Raw genomic sequence first — 21,363 nt, forward strand, 5'->3', positions numbered from 1 at the left:
AATCGTGAACAATAAATACTTCTAGGATGACTAGGATTTAGCTATTAAAAAGATTAATCTGAAATTTAGAAAAGCGAATTTATTGATATTCTATACATCTACAATAATAAAATTCTACTTGTAATGTATTCCTTTCAAAAATAAAATCAGTTTATATATTGCTTTTAATTTATAACCTTATCCACTTTTGTTCTACAAATTACTCCTTTTGAATTATTAAGCTTCTTAATCAAGAATCTTTTCCCAATAGCTAACAATACTTTAAGTTAGAAATCGGTAGAATTGTTTAAGACCACAAATGGTTAAATTCAGTATTTACTACTGGAGTTTTTCTGCAATTTACGATATTATTCTACATTTTTAGACTTTCCTATTTATAGTTTTGCACTGCCGTGCAATATCAGTATTGCCCGAGGAATTATATCGCCTTTAACTATGGAACTTTCTAGTTTTCATTCGCCACTCAAGTCTAGTATTCTATTTTGATGTCTTGTCTATAGCTTTGGTGTATAGCATTGAAGTTGCGGTGGCCTTATGACACACATTCTGTGGTTAAGCTTATCTCGTGTATATGTAAAAGTTTATTTTTGCCTTACTTGTACGAAAGGCGAGAACTACAATAGTTAGAAAAGAAATACAAAGAGATAGCGATTGTTCCATCTCTGTCGTTGATCATAGTCCGAAAATAAACATTTAACAATCAATCGTTTTAGATAAAATAAATCGAAGCCAAACTTTACGCGTGCCGCTGAATCAATACACCATATCTTCTTCTGGATCGATTGATAATTCCCAGACATTTCGATGGGTTGGGTTTTGGGTCTGACAAATATCTGTAAATGTTCTTTGTCACTATCTACACGATTATGTTGTCCAGAGGTCGTTGAACTCAGCGCCTGTTTACTCATCTATTCGCTGCTTTTTTGGCCACACTCTTGTAAGTTTCCATAAATTATCAGAATAAATAAATATGTGGTTTCTGCATTTCATAGTTTTCTAGGACACAAGCGAATGAACTTTTCGGGAACAATACCAACACCAGGAAAAAGAACACATTACTCTATTTGCTTCCAGCAGACAGACCAGAATGTTTCAAAATATTTGCATGCTCCACATACGGAATCTATATGGATATTTGGGGGTGGGAATTGATGGGAAATTCCATGCCAAATTTAGGTTTTTTTCAAAATGGAGAGATGCCTGAACACGCTCGCCGAATTTCAAATGTTTGAGGGCGGCCATATTAATTTCAAACATCTGTCAACTAATGGGAATTTCAGTGGGAAATTATAACTGGGACTTTAATAAAAATGTCAAACAGTTTTATATGTAGGACTGAGAAGAAAATGTAAACGGGACTGTAAATCAGAACCATCACTATCTCTTAAGATTTGTATTTCTATTAACATCACCTTTGGTGATCCTATATATTTTATTATCAACATGCGTGCGCCATAAATTCAATTTTATCATTTATCACATTATCAAGGCTCATAAAAATAATAAATAAAATGGTTGCAGTTCAATTGCTTGTATAACTGTTAAACACAACTAAGGAAGGTTGGGTGGGTATATCAAAGTTAATGTAACTCCAAATTATCCTAAAATATTTATGGTTGGAGTAAAATACTAAAATAATTGTCATTTTGAATGGAGGGAATCATAATAAACATTATGTCATTTAAAGCTCAATAGAGTCTTAGTTTAATGAATTACAATATGGAGAATTTATATTATCAAGAAAACTCCAATGGATTTTTCGTAGAAATACTGATCATAGTGAATAACCTCGGTTTATATTGGATTTTTGTATCGAGTTAGAACTAAATATAATTTTATAGGACACTTATCAACAGATTTGTATTACAAGACATTTAAAAACCAATTATTCTTTTTTTTCTTGCATTTCTGTTTACTAATTTAAACACAATTTTATGGTTTCCTTCCTATCTTAAAGATTTCTTTCTTCCCGCTTTTCCTACATATTCTTTAATACGTTTTCATTAACTGTTCATGAAATCTGGTAAAATCCTATTTTTTAGTCTTTATCAGCAGATTTAAATTACAAGATATTTAAAAAAATAAGAGTTTTCTTTTCCTGTATTTCCATTGACTGATTTAAATACAATTTTATGTTTTCCTTCCCATTTTAAAGAGATTTTTACTGACTTCCTATAGCATTTCCTACATATTCTATAATAATTTTTCATTAACTGATCATTAATCTACTAAAATCCTATTTATAAGTCTTTATCGTCTGTGCTTAATCGAAGAAGTTAACGGCCGCCCAGAAAGGAAGTCAAAAGTTCGGCGACTTTTCTTCGCCGGGCAATTAATACGGCATTTACATGAGCGATAGAAGCCGTAATAGTGGAAATTCACGCAATAATTGTCAAACAAAGAAGTGGGCAATAGAATTTCCCTCTTTCTCTCTCCCTCTCGCTCGTTTATATGGCTCCAAACTTTGACTGCATAAATAATAATTTTAGTTTGTTTGAAAAGAGAAATAGAAATGGGGGAGAAGTGGAAAAAGCCATAGAAAGTATGGCCCATTGTTTGTTGTGTTTTTTTTTTGTGTTTTGGGTGTTGTAATGTGCGTGGCGTGGGCAGCGCGGCCAGCGTCGCTGTCGACGTCGACGCTCGCTCCCGCATAACAGTCAACGAACGCGCCGCTCTCACGCACTCTCTCCCGTTCTCCCACTCTCCGGCTCTGCCACTGTCCCACTCTCTCCCCCATTTGCTCTATCAAAAAGTGCGTAAGTGTGAGTGCGTGCGAGTTGAATGACCGCCGAAAATAATTTTTTCCTCGATTTTAGACTTTTACTATGTTGACGCTGGCGATGATGATTGTGCATGTGTGAATGTGTGCTTTGGCGCTTCTCACACAGATACACGGAAAAACATCTACTCATACTCATGGGCGTTTTCAGGGGGCTTTTGTATGGTTGGCCCCCTCAGTAAAAATGGTCTTAATAGACATTCTGAGTTATTAGACTTTAAATTAGTTTAATGTTAGAATATAATTTTCTTACAATGTTGAAATATCATTGAAATTTGATTTTAATCTGCTTACTTAAAGTTATAGACACTTAAGATATATATTAAAAATACAAAAAATGTTTGCTATTGTTTATTTTTTTATTTTTTTTTTGTGTGATAAAATGTATGTATTTTGAACAAAATTACTACATTGTTATAAAATTTTTAGCATTGAAAACTTAAGTATTTTTTGTATCCTTTTCACAACGTTTTTTAATAAGATGAAACAATTATAATACAGTAAATATATTTATTTGGACTTCTTAAGCCCCCTTCTACGCTCCTGCCCCCACGCACACTCGCTTAGTCAGTTAGAAATTTTGTAGCTTCATAGTTTTTGGTTTTTCGTTTGTTTCGAGTGTTAAACTGGCGTTCGCACTATCTCGCAGGGGCGTTGGGGGAAAGGGGTGGTGCCGGTTCGGGCTTGGGCCTGCATGGGTCGCTTTTTTTCCACACATTTCATTTTGTTTTATTTGGTACGCATGTGTCTGTGAGCGGACTACACAATCAGCTAAAGCAACAGCAGCATTTCACTATAACAAAACTTTTTCGGTATGGTTTTTTTGAATATTTTTTATTGTTGCCACTTCCCTCTCTCTCTCTCTCTGTCCCTATCTCTTTCTCCTTCTCCTTCCAAGGGCCAACGTTGTCAACTCTTTCGCTTTTTAAATTTCGTTTTTGGCCGCTTTCTGTTTACGCCGCAAAATTTCTTTCTTTCACTTTGCCTACGTTTCTATCTGTTTCACAAAAGGAAAGGCGAAGAAACAACAGCGAAACGCAGTAGCAGCAGCGAAAAAGTGAAAATTTCAATAATAAAATAAAAGTTGATTTTGCGGAAGTCGTAAGGCAAATTGCATGCCAAAAGTAACAGTGGCCAGCGGTCAAAAAAAGAGACCCCCTCGCCACCCATGCAGTTCCCTTAATTACTTACACGCAACTTCGAAAACCAGGGGATAGATTGCTGCCGCGATTAAGATTTATGTTAGAAATAATATACTCCATGTTCCCGACTAAAACCTTAATTGCACTCGCAGCTGACCCGCTAAGGGGTCAAAGCACCCCAATTAAATACGAATTAATTTAGTTCTGCCTCCCAAACTTTAAGTCCCAAAGAGGATTGAATCGTATATTCCATAAATCTACAACTTAGTTTAATATTTAAAAAAGATAAAGCAATTCGTATCAGTTTCTCAACAATAATTTCTCATTATTATTCCTAAAATATATATATAAATATCCATTTAAAGTATTGAATTATTGTTATTGTTGAGTAAATACATAATTTCATTTCTCAGATAAGGGTACTTTTTTAAACATTAATCTAGTATATTTCTTTTATAATATTTTTTAAAAATATTAATCAAGACCTTTTTGTCGAGCTGCTTAGTTTCTTATTTTCGCCCAATAAAAAGTGCCAATAATACAAGAAAGTCAATTGTGAAGAGCAAGAAATACAAATCTGGCCAACAACTGTAAAATACAATGAAATGAGCTAATTAACTAATACCAACAAACATGAAAGTCATACTCACATAGTAATATATTTATATGGCTTGTTGAAACTTTGTTGGCATTACAATATCGCATATATATATGTTTTTATGACTGACGCGCGAATTTTAATTCGCAAGTTTCTTTTTCATTTTATTTTATTATGATCTCCTGCTGTACGCTTTTTACGACGCCTCTGTTACATATACAATTTGTATCTTTGTATCTTTGGCAGCAGCGAAGAAGAAAGGGTCTGTAGCCGTCTCTTTCCTGTTCTCTGATTGCCTTTTCGAATTAGTTGAATTGTCAATGCAAAAAGGCAACAGGCCACTCGCATACAAACGCAAACACACGCAAGTGGGTTTCGTAATATTCATTTGGCTGTCTTTCTTCATTTACGAATTTCATGGATTTCCCTTAAATAATTTCTGCTGCTGTTGTTGAGAAACCCAAGTGACTTTCACTGCCAAGCCAACGAATATACAAAAACAGCGAAAAAGAGCAGCAACTCATTTCGGGACCAACTGACTGACTGACTGAGTGACTCTGGTCTGCCACATAAAACCAGCAACTTAACTGGATTTCATTAAATTTATACTTTATATTGCTTTTGCTGTTTTGTGCAATTCTCTTGTTACTTTTTGTGGGATGAAAGTTCACACTTGTCGCTTACTTCACTTTCTGTCTTCGGAATGTCTATTTAATTCCCATAAAAGTCATAAACTTCCCAAAGGACTCAAAACTGTTAAAATAAATTTACCAGCGTCTGAAAATAGTTTATATATTCTGTACGATAGCGGAAATAACACAAATATATATTTTAAAGCACAGTCTTCGACTTAGGTTTTTAATATTAAACTACTTTTAGTTTTATCTAAAAGTAATACCCACCTATAAGACTGTTTACGTCTTACATCACAAATGAAGACAAAGTATATTTATTTTTATTTATTTTATCATGTCTAGTAAAAATTCATGCCTAGTTAAAATTTATGAACGAAATCAACGTGTTTTTAGATGTGTTTAATCATTGCTTATAGATTTTCCTGTTGAATTTTTGAAAGTTTTATACTTATTTAAATTAAAACTAAAGTCAATTTGGCCCATACCGAAATTAATTTAAGTGCTGGCCTAATTTAAAGTATAATTTTCTTTGTTTAATTAAAGATTTGTATTTTATCTTTAATCTTTTTTTTGTCCTATAAGATTTGGGAATATTGTAGTATTTTAATTGTTGCTCCTTTCTATTTTTTCCTCTCGGGATATTTTTAACTTAATTAATGAGTTTAAGTAAGTTTGGTTTACCTTTGATGGAACCGCTGGAGTTGTTTTGTCCCGCTGGTGATTGGACGTTGCTTTGACCGAGGTTGTTTGCGTGTGCTTCCAGTTTCGAAGTGACGCTGCTCCACATGTCAAACATACGTTGCGTATACATAATTATTAATGGGAAATGCGAAGCTTTGGTGACGTTTGTAACGTTTGCTGTTGTTGTTGGTGTTGCCGCTGCAGTTGATTGGTGAAATAGTTATAGTTAAAGTTATGTACACTTGGTATCAGTTGTTGCAACCGCTGATGAACACGGGCACTCACACAGACTGCCATACGCGGCGTATGCGCAATCTGGCTGCTCTTTTTGCAGTTTAATGAATTCGAATTTCGCTTAGTATTTTAGTTAATATTTTTTCGGGTTTTGTAAATATGTAAAACGTTGTATACAGTATTTAATATATAGATATATATACTTTATATAGCTGCCCTTCGGTTCCAATTGTATTAGCCAATCGTCTTATTGCACTTGGTCTTTACTTGTGTGTTGTGGCTTGTGTTAAGCTTGTCCGTAGATGCTTTTATGAATGAATTTTCAGCGCTTTTCGCATTCAGTGTGAATCAAGAACTATCACAGTGTGTGTGGGTGATTTGTGAGACGGGGGCGGGGGGCGGTGTGTGGGGGGGCTTGCCAATCGATATATATGTATGTATATATATTTGTTTTTGTATATTGCTATATATATGTATGTATATGATGATCTAACGTTGTCAGGCCTGTAGGTACTAAATTGTTGATGTTGTTGGATCTGATGTTATATGTTGTTGCTGCCGCTTAATTATTGGTTTTTTGTTTATTAAACTATTTTTTAATAAGACACTTGTTCGCGTATGTATTAAACTTGTTTAGTTATCTATCGTTATCGTTTATTTAAAGCAATTTTCTATGATTTGATAATATCTATTTAAATCGAACGACCAACTTTAACCCTTTTGCAGTATGTGCAGATTGTTGCTGTTGCTGCTATTGTTATTGCTATTGTAGTTTTTGTTTTTGGTTGCTTTGGGCAGTGGTTGTTGTTGCTGCTGCTGCTGTTGTTGTTGCTGCTTTATCACTTTCACTGCGGTGTTGCTGCTGCTGCTTCTTCGGTTACTGTGATTTTTATTGTGTTGCTTGTTGCTGTTGTTGTTGTTGCTGCTGCTGCTGGTTTCTTTATTGTTGTTGCTGCTGCTGCTACTTTTGTTGTTGCTATGCTCATTGTTTTGTCGATTTCTCTGTTTTGCTTGATTCCAAATCAAAATTTCCAAAAATACGAAAATTTCACGACAATTAATTCCGGAAGACATTTAGGCGCAATCTGTTTCTCATCGATTCGAACTGTCGCTGCCTTGGAAACGTTCATCTGTTTTTCAATATGTTTTAATCAGGCCCTCAGCTTGAACACTTTGATGTACAAAATGGTTTGGCCAGTTATGTAAATACTTTTGCTACGCACTGTCAGCCATGGCCAAATCATGGCACTCAGCATATTGCACGGGAATGATGTCTGCAAGTGGGGAAATCGATACATAAATCGAACGATCTTTGATTGGTCTATAATCAAAGGTCGTTGGATATATTTATGCCCGAGTGTGTGTGGCGCTCTTTTTTAAGATTTCGTTGTTTTTGATTTACTATATAGGTTTAAATATTACAATTTTTATTTAAGCACTGATAATGAGATCCATATAACTTTTCAAATTGGATCTTTGCCCAAAAGATACCACTTTATTCTGACCCCTTTGAAAAACAGGAAATACCGTAAAGTTTAGAACCAAATTACATTTCAATAAATATTATTTGTTATATATTTTGCTGCGAACTCGGTCCAAAATGGCTAATGACATATTTAAGCCAACAGATATAGCCAATAATGGTATAATATCATGTACATTACGGTCCCTCACAAATTTTCCCTATGCAGGCATCGCAATTCAGGAACTGTGCCGAACCCCCAAACCACAAAGTATAACCCGTAGCTCTCCCTTTTTTCGGTTGGCAACTCCCTTTGGTGATGATGACTATATGGACATGAACATGGAAAATCGATAGAGAAATGGGATTTAAGGGTGCCCAGACAGACGGTGGGGGTTTTAGGGTGGACGGGGTGCTGGGGGCTAATGGGGAAAAACTCTGAAATGCAGCGCATAAATCTCGTCGCCAAGCATAGTGGGTGTGCTCCTCCGTGTGTGTGTGGGTAAACATAGAAAAAAGTTCTATGACCCAAAGCTCAAACACACACACAGAGAACGAGCGACAAACGAGCCGGCAAACCCAATGAATATAAAAACATTTTTACTTTCTCTCTCCTCTTTTTTTGGGGAAGGGGGAGTGTAATCACTTTGTTGGTGGTTTGGGGGTGGCTTTTGGGTGGCCATGCGGAAGCCTCTGGCAGACATATAAAATACGTCACCAAAGCGACAGCAACAACACTGAAATTGTGCCAGCTCAGAAACAGAGAGGGAGGGCAAGAAGAGAGAGGGAGACGAAGAGCGAGCGAGAAATTTACATATAGACAAAGCGCAAAGAAAACGCTGAAAAGAAAATGAAAATGAATAGCCCCACAGTGGAAATGAAAAATTCTCTCGCAGCGACAACGAACTTACTAACGGTACTAAAGCTAACGAGCCGGTCAAGCCGATGATGAAGCAGAGCAAAAGAGAAAGAAAGAGAGAGCGGAGAAAGGAGGAGGGGCCGGGGGGCGGCAGAAGCCGAAGGCGGTTACAGTTACAACAGCAACAGAGCGACAGCAAAGCAGACGACAAAGTTTACAAGGCAGCGCTGCCGGCGTCGCAGTTGCAGCGCTGCTCGGGCTGTTGCTGTTGCTGCTGCTGCTGTTTTGTTGTTGCTGCTGCTGTGTTGTTGCTGTTGCCGTCGCAGTACGTTGACGCCGACGAAAAAGACCAATGACCTATGGGTGGGCTCTGCCGCTGGCCCCACTTTTCCGCCTGGGACTTCTGCTTAGGCTGTTTTCCGCTTCTACACGGCCAGAAAAGCCTTACAAAATGCTCATCAATCTGGTAATCTCTTAAAATCCCATTCCTCCAACAAAACCTTTTCCAAAGTTCTGACAATATCATGTGTTTCAGTTTAAGAAATGACATTCATTGCATTTGGTTAGTAATGGAATAAGTCAGGCTTTCATATACGTAGCTCCGATTCTAATTCTTAAAATCCCAAAACATTATGATTAAGATTGTGAATTGAAAAATAGATCATCAAAGATTTATGAGATGAAAATTTTGCATTTCAAGAAGTGAGGACTTTATAGGACTTTAATACATCGCACTGATAATCAATAAATATTAGGAGATTTTTGACTTGAGGGACACATTTCTATATGTAGGATATCTGGTTTAAAAAGAAACAGTCTAAAGAAGTATTAAAAATACTTGAATTGCTAAAATGTAACCCCAGGAATGGAGCCAAGAACACATTTTTCTTCGTGCAGGCCCAGTTGTTGTTGTTGCTGGGGTGGCACACTTATGGGGCGACACAAGGAGTGTGCGAGTATGTGTGCCCGCCAGTGTGTGTGTGTGCTTAGCAATGTTGTTCCACTAACGGTAATGCAAACAGTCGACTAAAAGGCAGGGGAGCAGTTGAAGCAGGCGGAAAAGGAGGCGCAGAGTGGGTGGTGCTGGCGACGACCGACTTTGCTCTGCTCTGAACTCGCCTGAACTGAAAAGTCGGTGCAAGTACTCGTACTGCCGCCTCTAACTGCTTCTAACGACAACAATAACAATTGTTGATAATCATAAGTTGCCACAATGGACAGAGACACAAAACTGCAGCGGCAACAAAGGGGCCAGAAACTGTGGACAAGAAAAGGGCATAGCATCTCGTGCTTTGTGCCCAGAGATTCGGGTTCCTAAGATCTCCACGGAGGATGGTGAAGAACGACAAAGACAATGGACCCAGAAGCACCGAGTAACAGATACTGGGAACACTATGAAAAATTGCGAAAAGCTTTCAACTGACAGTTGGCCATAGTGGCTAGAAAAGAGGTTGTTAATTGGGGAAACTATTTCCTATATGGGATGCCAAACAAGCTGGCCAAACGGGATAACCAATAGCCAGTAGACTTCACTTTAAGAACTTCAATTTTAGAGCATGATAAGCGGATAAAGATATAGACAGAAATGGTACACAAAACATTGAACTTCTTATCCTTCAAGAGTAAGCTGACTTTCACATTAGATACTTTGAATTTGAGAACTCAATAAATTATAAATTTTAGCCTTGTTAAATGTATCCGTCTTTCATAATTCTAAACTTCATAGATATTTTTTTTCAAATATTTTATTGTCCTTTGCTTTCACAATCTAAATCATGGATGTCTATAGTCAAAACTTGTAATCTTGAAAATAGTGATTTTAATTATTTTTATTAGATATTATCTAAGAGTTTTATTTATGGGATTCTATGTAAGATAGTCAAAGTAAATCTAGGCAAATATTCATAAAGTTATTATAAGTTTCATTTAAAATAAGCATCTCTTGTTGGTCTTGTAAGTGACAGACTTTCATAATGCCTAGAAACAAGCAACTATTCAATTAAATTTCATCGCTGTGCATTTAGTTATTCAAGTGCTAGACACGTGTACTTAATAAGCCCCGAATAGCCTAAACGAATATAAACACAAACAAGCCTAAACGATGTCATAAATTTCTGTTTCCCAATCATTAAATCCCCGATCGTGTGATATATCCGAAAACTGGTGGTTAGCTATCCAATTAGAGGCAAATAGATTATTCCAATAAATTATCCAATTTGCGGGCGAGGAAGTCTGCTTTCGCCGCGATGCGATGATGGATTTTCCTGATGGATTTTTATTTAATTTTGTCTTGGTTAATCATATTTTAATATCCTTGTGGCACACACACACTTGGGCACATCGATCGTACACATACACGGAAATTGGCTTTGTTTCTGTTGCACAATCGAGGAGGATCAGGTTGTGGGAGGGATTCTTCAGGGTTTTTTAGGGAGTATTACGTCACTGGCACTTCTGTTTCCGATTTTTTTTAGAGAGGGGGCGCGCAATTGCAATTGCAGTTTGAGGCACGATGTGGAATTTGAATGCACACGATATTGATTGATTGACTGGTACTGTATATATAGAGATATATCCTATGATTTTGTTTTGATCTGAAACCGAACAAACTTCATCTGCCGCCGCATGTTGCAAGGCTTTATTTTGTATTTTGGTTTCAACACACTGGCACACACTCGCGTTTCGTAGTTTGCCTTTTTTAGTAATTTTTACTTTTTGGGGGGTTCGATTTCTCGGCAGAGTGGGGGAGTGGATAGGCGTTTTTTTTGGAGGGGGGCGGGGGGGCAAAACGCATAGGCACACGCACACACACAAACGCACAGACGGACGCGCACGCGAGCGATGGGAAATAAAACGGTACAGAGTATAAACAACAACAACAAATAATTAATAATAAAGATACAACGCGCCACGCATCGTAACCCGCCGCCGCGAAACGCTCAATTCGAGGTGTAGCTGAAAAGTGCCGCAAAATGTTATCGACTGTTCGTTGTCGTCGTGCGGCGGCAGCGACGCTGGCAGCGCAGCGGCGGCAATGCGGCAGCTGAGCTCCCGCTCCCCCAAAGAGAGTGGGAGCGCATGGGAGAGCGAGAGAGAGAAGTGGGTATATGTGTCTCTGTGCCGATGACTTCTTCTTCAGTTCGCTGCCCCAGCCCCCCTCCGCTCCACCCCTTCCCCTTTTGCGACGTCCGCTTTGTTCGGCTCATTCGCTATGGCAACCGCTCGCCAGAAAGAGAGTGTGGGGCATAATCAGCTGTTATCGCGGGGGCTCTCTCTCACTCCGTCTCTTTGAGAATCACAATTTCTCTTTACCCAAAAGAGAGCGAGAGCTTTTTAAAGGAAGCGCCTTCAATTAGCAGGTCAATTGCTTTTTAGGCCAAAATATGTGCACTGCAGTTGTGTTGCCAGCTATTTAATTGCACTTCTTATGTTTGGCGAATTGTTTCAAATGCTTTTTCGGGGCGGAAGTGGAAATTGGCCCTAAATTATACCACACGAGTCCTGTCAACAAGCTTTAAATGATAGAATAGGACTTTTCGGCCCAAATATTGCTTAGTATAGCGTATATTTCATAAAAATACAATTATGGGATTGCAAAATATTAATAGATATTTAGTTTCAAATAAGAGTCCTGTGAATAATCTATAAGGTAAGTTAAAAAATATTTTAGGTTTTAAAAGTAGGGTAGTAGCGCCATAAGGTAGGCAAGTATTCATGTAATAGGGCAGTAATAAAGGGTATAGAATAGCCGGGGCTCAAACAATTGCGTGCTTTGATTTTTCCAGGAGTACTTGAATACTTAATAATTTGTCTTATAGAACAACAATAATCTTGGATATTACAAAAAAGTTGTTCGGAATTCTGAAAGCTTTGTAAATTTTTGAATATTTAAATAAAAACGTTTGGTTTTATAAATATTAGTCGCACAAATTTTTTTGTTTCCGCCCAGTTAATCATTTATTGTGTAAAAGCTTGGGTTCTTAAATAATGAAGACACAATAAACTGGGTTAAATCCTATAGAGATGAGGTTTGGCATCTATTTTTATTAATTTTATAAATATTCAAAACATTATGCTTGCAAAAAATGCAAAAAGGTAAAAAAATCACCGGACAGTCAAGGTGAACTGCACACGGAGTTTGCTGGCCAATTAAAAATGTTAAAATTAGTTTAACTCATTTGGCAATTTGCTTTCGAACTTTGCCAAAATGAAAAGCAATCCAAAAATAAAAATAAAAAAGTAAATTTCCATGTAAATGTTGAAAACGAAAAAGAAACAAACTTTGCTCAAGATATAAATTAATATTTCGCTTAGCTTAATTTATGTATTTTCGTTGACGCCAGATACTAAAACCATTAACTCTGCATCTCGCAGATACAAAGATACATGTGATCATAGCATAAATCGCATTTTGCATAGACGGGAAAGAGATGAGATGGTTACGAAACCGCCAGGCAATATCGATGAAGTTTGGCAAAATCGAAAATATGATAATGAAACTTCGCCACGCTCGATTGGAGACGAAATCTCATGCGGCGCTGACCTGGCTAATAGCCACGGATCCAGGCCCAGACGACCGGCCAACAAGCAGAAGATTCATGCATGAAATGCAAAGCGTTGTCCAACCAAATTATAATGAACCTGGCTCCGATTCATATGGGAAATTACAACAATAAACCCGCCACAGACCAAACACCCCTTCGCAAAAGTGATAGTGTGAGTCCCAATGGCGCAGATATATCTCGTAATCCCCGCGGTTGCGACATCTCCGACGAAGGCGACAACGGCAAAACGGCGGACTGCCAAAGTCCATCGACCACGTTCAGGGTCGCCTCATCTGCAGAAAGGTTCGGATGAAGAAAACCTTTATGTTTTTAGTTTTACATTTTTTTTGCCAACTACCATTATGTGGGCTAATCATTGTCAAATCCGCTTGTGAATACGTTCGACTCTAAACGGGTTTTGAAAATGATTTAAATCATTTTGAAAATTTCTGCTGACGGGTAATTTACCAATCAATAATTTTAAAAATCGCTTATTATCTATTAAGTTAAAGAAATTTAATTTTATCAAATAAATTAATTTCTATCATTGAGATATATATTCTAATGTTTAAATTAACAAAACCCTTTTAATTTTGAAAGGCCTATATTCCCTCTAAATTTTTTTGAGTTTTTAAGGAAGTCATTATTAATTTTTTTTTAATTTTAAAAAATTGTATAAACCGATCCCTTCAATGCTTTGAGTTGGACTCTATTTCTTATTATTTATTTTTTTTTTAAAAAATGTATTTAGTATAATGCGATGAAATATGGATAGGGTTCTATTTTTAAAGACCCAAAGCCACAGAAAAAGCTTCTATAGCCTGTAAGCATTTGGGAATTGTAGAGACATTTTGATCAACTTTAGAGATCGATCAGTCAGCTTCTGGAATTGGGAGAGCATATAATCTCACAACAAATCAGTGATCTCTTCTGTCGAACCAAAGCCTTGTTCTAGTGGGTACAGCAATTAGGTAACGATTCATCGCCTCGATCATCAATCATGAGCCCAGAAAAGCCGACGTTTTGGCCACCGCCCCAGCCTGCTAATGAGCCGCGTATGTGGATACGGCGGCCCCCAGCACACAGATATCAACAGAAACTATAAAATATAGATCAATCTTGGCCGAAACTGTAGGGCTTCTACATGAGAAGTCGTGTCAGTGCCTGACACTCATTTGTAGTCATCAAGTGAGCCGAGCCGAGGGAGCAGAATCGAGTCGCTGGCCCGAAGCGCTGCCAAATCAATTTTTCAGCTTAGCCACCCCCCGGCTTGATCCCGTTCTCTGCTTGACTGCCTGCACTGAAAAAATTACCATTAACTTTTGATTAAATATGGTAATATATACATATATATGATTCAGCTCTACGCGTGCGATCTTACGAATGTCCTTTGGCCGAATCATTTTTAAAAGTCAAACTATCTAGCATATTTTGCACATAAATTCATCAAATCTTTGTTCATATTTTATTGTTTTTATATGATGTTATTTAGATTGAAGATTTTTAAAGCGAACTAAGAAAGCTAAACAATTTTTTTTTAATCTGGTCTGGTATTATCACTTAAAGTTTTGATCGTTATCAATCTTATTTTAAACAAATATAGATTTAAAATTTGCTTGTTGGGACCCTTTAAATAACTTTAAGATCTTAAAGATATTAAAACAAGAATACCTTTGATCCTAACCAAGATTAAACTTTGTTCATTTCGAAATGTTACTTCTTAAACGTATCTTTGGGAGTTTAAAAAAATTATTTTTAAGATTGTTAAAAGATCAATTTGGTATATTATACAACTGAAAGAAAGAACTAAAATAAATGACTTAGAACATGGTTAGTAAGTTATGTTATTCAGTAGAATTGATAGGCCTTTTTCAGTGTATAAACGTTAATTCTGTTCTAGCCAGTTTCGCTTAAGCTTGAGTTTCGCTCTCAGTCCGTCTCGCTCGCTCCGTTTGAGACTTCATTCAGTTAACTGTATAGTTTGTAGTTGACGATTTTACCGCTAAGGTTCGTGCTACGGTAAAAATATGAGCTAAGCAGAAGAACGGCGGTGGTGTTGCTGCTGCTGCTGTTGCTGTTGCTCTTGGTGTTGCTGCTGTGCCGCAACAGCAGTAAAGCGAATGTGCCGAGGCAGCGAGAATCGCAAAAACAGCTAACAGAACCTAATGATAAAGAACACCATCTAGACTTGGCCAAAAGCTAGTCAGCCTAGCAGCGGCTTATTTAGTATGTCAAAACATGTTTTTGTTGCTGCTGCTGTTGGTGGTGTTGCTGTTGTTTGTTGACTATGGAAAGTGGGACACATGCCCGTAGCTACGTTGTTGCTGTTGTTGCTGTTGCTGCAGCCACACAAAGGTGAATAGCCAATAAATCGAGGCTTGTAAATTGAAATTCTTTTTAGCATGGGGTGTGTACACTGTACACCTGTTGTTGCAGTTGCTGTTGCTGTTGCTGCTGACGCTGATGTGTTGCTGATGTGTCAGCCTGTTAATTGCCGCTGCCTGGGATGCTTGCGCAATGAGCGAGCGTTCATTTGCATAGCTCGGATTCTACAGGGGGATTCTATAGGGGGTATACGTGCGATTATCTGAACCATCGCTGATCGTCGGTGGTCGCTCTGGGTGAGTGCTCACTGTGGTTAGCCGACTGTTGTTCTAATGCAGTCGCAACAAGTGGAGTTCTCTGGGACACAGCCGCTTGCCGAGTTTTATGGGGTGTGAACTCATCATTTGAGGAATCCTTGACTTAAGATCTTTCAAATATTTGCTACAATCACTCATGGCAAGTTTTCTGTCATTTGAACGAGGCTTGTAGTGAAATATTCGACAAATTCCTGATCTGAACTATTGATGTTTTGGCAACGAACAAATTTATTGAGATAGTAAATGTAACTTCCCGAATCACCTGTATTATCCCAGATTAGCCATAGAAAATATCTACAGATTTGACAAATATTAAGTAACCTCCCATCTATGTATGTAAAACTACTTAAAGTCATGTGCAAGTCCTAAACTTTTCCCTCAAATTCTTTAAGTGTTTATTGTAATAAGAAAATATATTGCATAATTCCTTAAATTGAAATATATACTAGATTTGAATAGTCTTGAAGAGCGTTACTAATCTGATTTTCTTTATAGAGTAGTAAATTAATCCCATTTCAATCAAATTTACCTGTCATGGCTCCATTGCTGCTGCTGCCGTGGTGGCTACTGTTTTCCCTCACCGATGTTGTTGATGTGCTGGCCGTTGCTGTTGCCGTTGCTGTTGCCGATGTCGCTGATGTTGCTGTTGATGTTGCAGCGGGCTTGTGTGCGGTTAACGGTGGCATTGGCGGTGGCGTCCGCTCCTTGGACCGCTTCAGGTTGCCTTCCTGACTGGTGTTGCTGGCCATGTTCTTGCACACGGAGCTGATATTGCTGATGCTACTGAAGCTGCTGAGGCTGCTGAAACTGCTGGACCGCGCCAAGGCAGGGGGATCCGACAGGAATTTCACCTGCTGTTGCTGCTGCTGCTGCTGTTGTTGTGGCCGCGACTGTGGTGGCCTGCTGGTGGCCAATCTCTTGGCTGCCGGTGGCTCTGGCTCAGTCTCGTCCTCCGGCCTGGCCTCCGGCTCCAACTCACCCTCGGGGTCGTCATCCATGTCCGGCTGCACGGTGGCTATGATGGTGTCCTCCTCGTTGGCCTGCTCGAAGCACACGTCCAGCAAGGTGGCTCCTCCGCCCGCCTGCAGGCCGGCAATGTCCTTGAGGTCTATCCAACTGGCGCCCAGCTTGTCGGCATCGCTGAGGGGCAGGCTCAGCACCCGCGTGTCGCCCTCGTCCACAATGTGGAAGGATTGCGTGGGCTCGATCTTGACGATGATGGGCTGGTTGGCCAGGATCTGGGCGGGCGGCGCACTGCCCAGCAGGCTGGCCATGTTCTCCTCCTCCTCGTCGGCGGCCTCCAGTTCGCTGAGCTGCTGCTCGATCTGCAGGTACGTGCTGTTGCTGGATCCGCTGGCTGCTCCGCCGGACTGGGGCTTCAGCACGTCCAGCTTGAGGACCGTGCACTTGTCGGTCTGCTGGTACTGGTGCTGCTGCTGGGGGCGTGGCAGGAGGGCCAGGGCCGGAGCCCCCGACGCCCCCGATCCCTCCGAGATGAAGGCCAGGGGTGGCGACGTGGCCGTGGACTTGGTGGACATGGACACACTCCTCGCCGAGTGGACCAGCTGGGGCAGGGCTGGCGGGGCGCCACCTCCTATGGCTCCACTTCGTGCCACAATGGTGGTGGAGACGGGCAGCGGGATTATCGAGATGGAGGGCACCTTGCTGCGCAGATTGGCCACCGCCGCTGCCGTGGCGGCATCGGTACCGAGGTACGTTGGTCCGCCGCCCGAGGATTTGCTGCCGCCGGCGGACTTGGCCTGCTGTATCAGCAGGAGATCTCTGGGCCTATCCGTTGTGGAGGCCGTTTCCAAACAGGTGCGCTCAAATATTCTAGTTCCGCCTTCGACTTAATCACTAAACACTCACACTTTCACTTGGTTCATTGCTCTTTGTTGCTTGGTTCTTGGTTGTTTTCGTTTTTCTCGTTTTTTTGGGGGGTGTAGAAGCACAACATCGAAATAAATTCAAAATCAGCCTTACGAAAGTGCACTTAAAAATTGTCGACTAAACAAGTTCATTCATTCTGCATTGCCTCGATTGCTTGTCAATTGGTGTAGATACCCCAGGGGGGGTTGGGCTAATGAAGGGGGAGCGGGTGGGGGGTTTTCAGGGGCGGAGTGGGGACTGCAGATGCACCTGTGCGTTTCGTTTCGTTCGGTTCGTTTTGGTTCGTTTTGCAGCTGGAAATACGCGTCGTATACTTAACGTAACTTTGTGCGATGCATTGAGTTTGAGTTATAATTTGATGGTTTCAGCTTGTATTCGTTTTATAGTTCATTTTGGTTTGTCTTTATGTTTTTTTTTTAAATTATTTTTTTAATATGCCACAATATGTTGCCGTTGCTATTGGCTGTTTTGCAGCAATTGTTGCTGTGTATCGGTGACTGTGCCTGTGTTTCTGTATCTGTGTCCTCCGCGGTTGCCTGTGGTCGTTGTCATCCTCGTTTTCGTATCCTGCTGCTGCTGTTGTTGCTGCAGTTGCTGCTGTTGCTGCTGCCGCTGTTGCTGTTGCTGCTGCTGCTGCACATGCAACGCGTCGCCGCTGGATGGCTGCAAGGCTGCGCTGCAGCATTCGGTGGAGCCAGCGCCATTGGAACTCGACCACGTCAAAACAGTTGGAAGTGTGCCTCTGGATGTGCCAATGTTGCTGCTGTTGAGTTCCCACATTGCGGCACGCAACCCTCGCCTATGCAGCCACCACCACTGCCACCACTGAAGCCACCTCCATCCTCGCAGCAACAACAACCACCAGCTGTGTGTGGAAAGTGGCTTTAATAATCGATTTTTCAGCAACACACTTGCCAATCAATATTTGGCAAACGGAAGCAATGCTGCAGCTTTCCCTTTTCCGATTTTCCAAAATGATTTTTAGCTTGCAAGTGCTCAATGCTTGTTAAATACACTATTTAGTTTACTGCACTGGCGGACAGTCCACTCTGCATTTCACACTGTGTCTGTATTGTATTTTCACTTTCAGAGGTTCAGGGCAAACTGCACCGCGCGCGTTTTTCTAGTGGCTCCTTTTGGGTTTCGAGCAGCAGCTGACCGGAGCTGCGTCCTTTACAGGAATGTGTCCCAAATTCGAGTGCCACAAACACAGTTCGTTCTGCCGCTGCACAAACTTTCTGTTTCATGGGGGTTGCGCCTCAGTTTCTGGGAAAAGCCGAGTGTGTGTGTGCGTGTGTGTATCCGCATGCAAGTTGAAAAATGGGACTCGCTGCGAACTGCTGCGAAAATAGGGTTAGTAGGCATAATGCCAAGTGCATAGCCAGGAAAAACTGGAAGCCACAACACGAGGGAAAACGAGCACAGGCGAACGTTGATGCGCAGCTTTTCCACCCTTAACCCCGGGAAGGGGTGGTGAAGCGGGGGGTGGTTGACTGCCAGGGAAATTCCCGCCGCGGTGGAAAACAGTCACGGGAAATTTCTGCACCGTCGAGGTGAAATCACCAAGGGCGCCAGATTTTGAACGTATAAGTATATTAATAACATTTTCTTCATTTGTAATACAATCTCCAATGTAACAGTTAAAGAAAAAAAAACGTCCTAGTTTTGGTTTAATATCTTTAAGTATGATAATTAAGTATAATAAAAATAGTTCAGCAAAGAAATGTGATTTTATATTTTTCAAAACATATATTTGAAGTGCATTTATTTAACAGTACCATATTTTACCAATATTAAAATAAATAGGTGTCAAAAATTAACTACTTAACATTAGACTTAAGTTTAAGTTACTAAATAATAGCTAAAGCAAGAATATATTTTTAGAAATATAATAATAGTTCAGATATTTTTGAGCTTAACACGTTGCATTCCTAAACAAGTTGATTGTTATTTAATAAATAAATTGTTTTCTTAAGATAATGATGGTAAATTGTGCAAAAACAAAAAAAATTCCATTGATTAAATGTGTGTATTGCAGATGATGACCTATTTCACAACCCCATTAAAATTGATATCTAACAGAATCTTCAAGGCAGAATTTATCCAGAACCCATGTTCGGTAATTAAACCTCCCTATAACCAAAAAAAAGTAGCCAAACTCTGCAAAATTAAGTCGAAGAACAGCTATGACCACAATGACCCCCAAGTGATTGCCCAAAAAAAGGGAGAAAAACTCGGGCATTGCCCAACAGCCATCGCGAATTTGGACTAATCGCCTAACTGGGCCCAAACCTAACAGATCGGATCGCTACGGATCGGAGCCATCATTAGTGGGGGGTGGGGGTGGGGGGGTGGAGGTCTAGGGCCGATGAAGGCGAACCTAGCGACCACCGTTACGCTGGATTCGGAGCCAAGAGTCAACCATCGGCATTAATATTTCATGTTTTTCCGTTGCTTAAATCATGTTAGATTTATTTTGCGCTGCTTTCAGCTGCCGCTTGCGCAACAACAATCAAGAGCTAACTGGTTCTGGCAGCGACTTGCAGCTAAACTTGGCTAAAACACCGTTGGTTCTAACGTGAAAATGTGTGCCTCACCGTTGTAAACTTCTTGCGGCGGTGTTGCCTCATCTATTGCAAGTCTGTGCCGATTCTAACCTGTTTTCTGCAGAAACTCTCCGAAAAAAGTCCCGTAAGAAAGTCCCAGTTATTCAAGAGGAAAAACCTGTTACACGCAACTGGCTCAGAGCTGTTTGCCAAGAAAATAAAGAACAGAGACGAAAAGAACAGAACAGCACAGCACAGCACGGAACAGAACAGAGCAGAACAGAGCAGAACAGAAAAGAAAAGAACGCCGAGCCGAGCCGAGCATTTAGCCACAATAGCAGCAGAAACAGCAAACACGTTAGTACCGTTGCCTCGGATTCTTTGTTGCGCAACTGTGTTGCAAGATTAGCTGCGACTTCCAACTGGTTTATTGCAGCCCCACTGTCGATGAGGCAACAGTTGGCCATTACTGTTGTTCTCGGCGCTGCCTTGAAGATGTGGTAAAATCTTTTGGCTAGAATCGGAAACCCAGCAGCAAGGCATTGCATGTCTTGCAGCTTGACTGCATAGCCCATCCATTTATTTGCGGCTATTGAAAGCCGTTGCCTTTTATAATCAATTAGGTTTTTTCAGTCAGCCTAATGATTCCATTAGTCGGTTATAGCCATGCAAGGCTGATGTCTGAGGCGTAATATCACCCGAACTATTTTGATTGCCGGAGAAACTTCGCTTTAGCTCTATCAAATTAAGTGGCAAATTCAAAAGACCTTCGACAGACGTATCGAAATGATATTCGACAGAGAAAACCTTTAAAAATCCAAATATTGCGAATAATCTTTATATATTCGACAGAGAAAACCTTTAAAAGACCAATTATTCCAAAAAATCTTTGTAAGAATGCAAGGAGAAATAATTGACATAACCATACAATTTATTACATTTTTCGTCATACAATACATTAGACCCCAATCTTATGAAATTAAACTAAATTTTAAATAAATCATATATTTAAAGATTGTATTAATTAGCATACATTTATTTCGGTTTCGTTTATTTGCCTTTAAGTTTTACTGAATCACCAAAGTGACTCATTGATTGAAATTGAATTAAACAAGAAAAAACTTTCACCATTCCTCTTCATTATTTTTGTTAAAAAGAATTATCTACAAAGTCTTCTTTAAAATTATTTTAAGAATTATTTTTTTTAAAGTTAAGACTAGATAGAATAGCTAACCTCTGATGGTGCTTGGCATGTTATCCAGGTTCTCGGATCTCATCAATGGATATGGACTTTCATTCACACACTCAGACCGATCGGATCAATTTCAAGGCTTTAAACTCCTCACTCGAC

General features: G+C 39.7%; 3 protein-coding genes across 6 annotated transcripts in view; all 3 read right to left on the minus strand.

Moving 5' to 3' along the window:
* LOC108037713 (probable nuclear hormone receptor HR3) overlaps positions 1-16,887 on the minus strand; it is a 31,074-nt gene extending 14,187 nt beyond the window's left edge. For 2 of the 3 annotated variants that reach the window (XM_044459358.1, XM_044459357.1), the window contains exon 1: positions 16,106-16,887. In XM_044459358.1, the coding sequence (XP_044315293.1) occupies positions 16,106-16,850 (745 nt within the window). In that variant the 5' untranslated portion in view covers positions 16,851-16,887. Of the gene's footprint in view, positions 1-5,835; positions 5,966-16,105 lie in introns of those variants that run through there. The other variant, XM_044459359.1, reaches the window with a different exon arrangement.
* LOC123037676 (myb-like protein I) lies at positions 6,765-11,340 on the minus strand. 2 transcript variants are annotated; one of them, XM_044459361.1, is made up of 2 exons: positions 10,832-11,340; positions 6,765-7,343 (listed from the first exon to the last, which is right to left on the minus strand). In XM_044459361.1, exon 2 carries the CDS (start codon positions 7,141-7,143, stop codon positions 6,781-6,783), a length of 363 nt encoding a protein of 120 aa, XP_044315296.1. In that variant the 5' UTR covers positions 7,144-7,343; positions 10,832-11,340; the 3' UTR covers positions 6,765-6,780. The 2 variants fall into 2 exon arrangements, with proteins under 2 accessions (XP_044315296.1, XP_044315295.1); XM_044459360.1 differs by having other exon boundaries at positions 10,747-11,340.
* Positions 16,888-17,433: 546 nt separating the features above from the next.
* On the minus strand, positions 17,434-18,791 carry LOC108037714 (putative uncharacterized protein DDB_G0294196). Its single transcript, XM_017114351.2, is given in 2 exon segments — positions 17,434-17,971; positions 17,974-18,791. Coding segments are annotated over 2 exon segments (357 nt in total). The 5' UTR covers positions 18,247-18,791; the 3' UTR covers positions 17,434-17,887.
* Positions 18,792-21,363: the final 2,572 nt, after the last annotated feature.

This window comes from Drosophila rhopaloa, unplaced genomic scaffold (genome assembly GCF_018152115.1).
Source record: "Drosophila rhopaloa isolate 14029-0021.01 unplaced genomic scaffold, ASM1815211v1 contig_195, whole genome shotgun sequence".
Lineage (NCBI taxonomy): Eukaryota > Metazoa > Arthropoda > Insecta > Diptera > Drosophilidae > Drosophila > Drosophila rhopaloa.

Coding starts and splice junctions, on each gene's coding strand:
- LOC123037676 (XM_044459361.1), bottom strand. CDS start 7,143: ATGTCTTCCGGAATTAATTGTCGTGAAATTTTCGTATTTTTGGAAATT.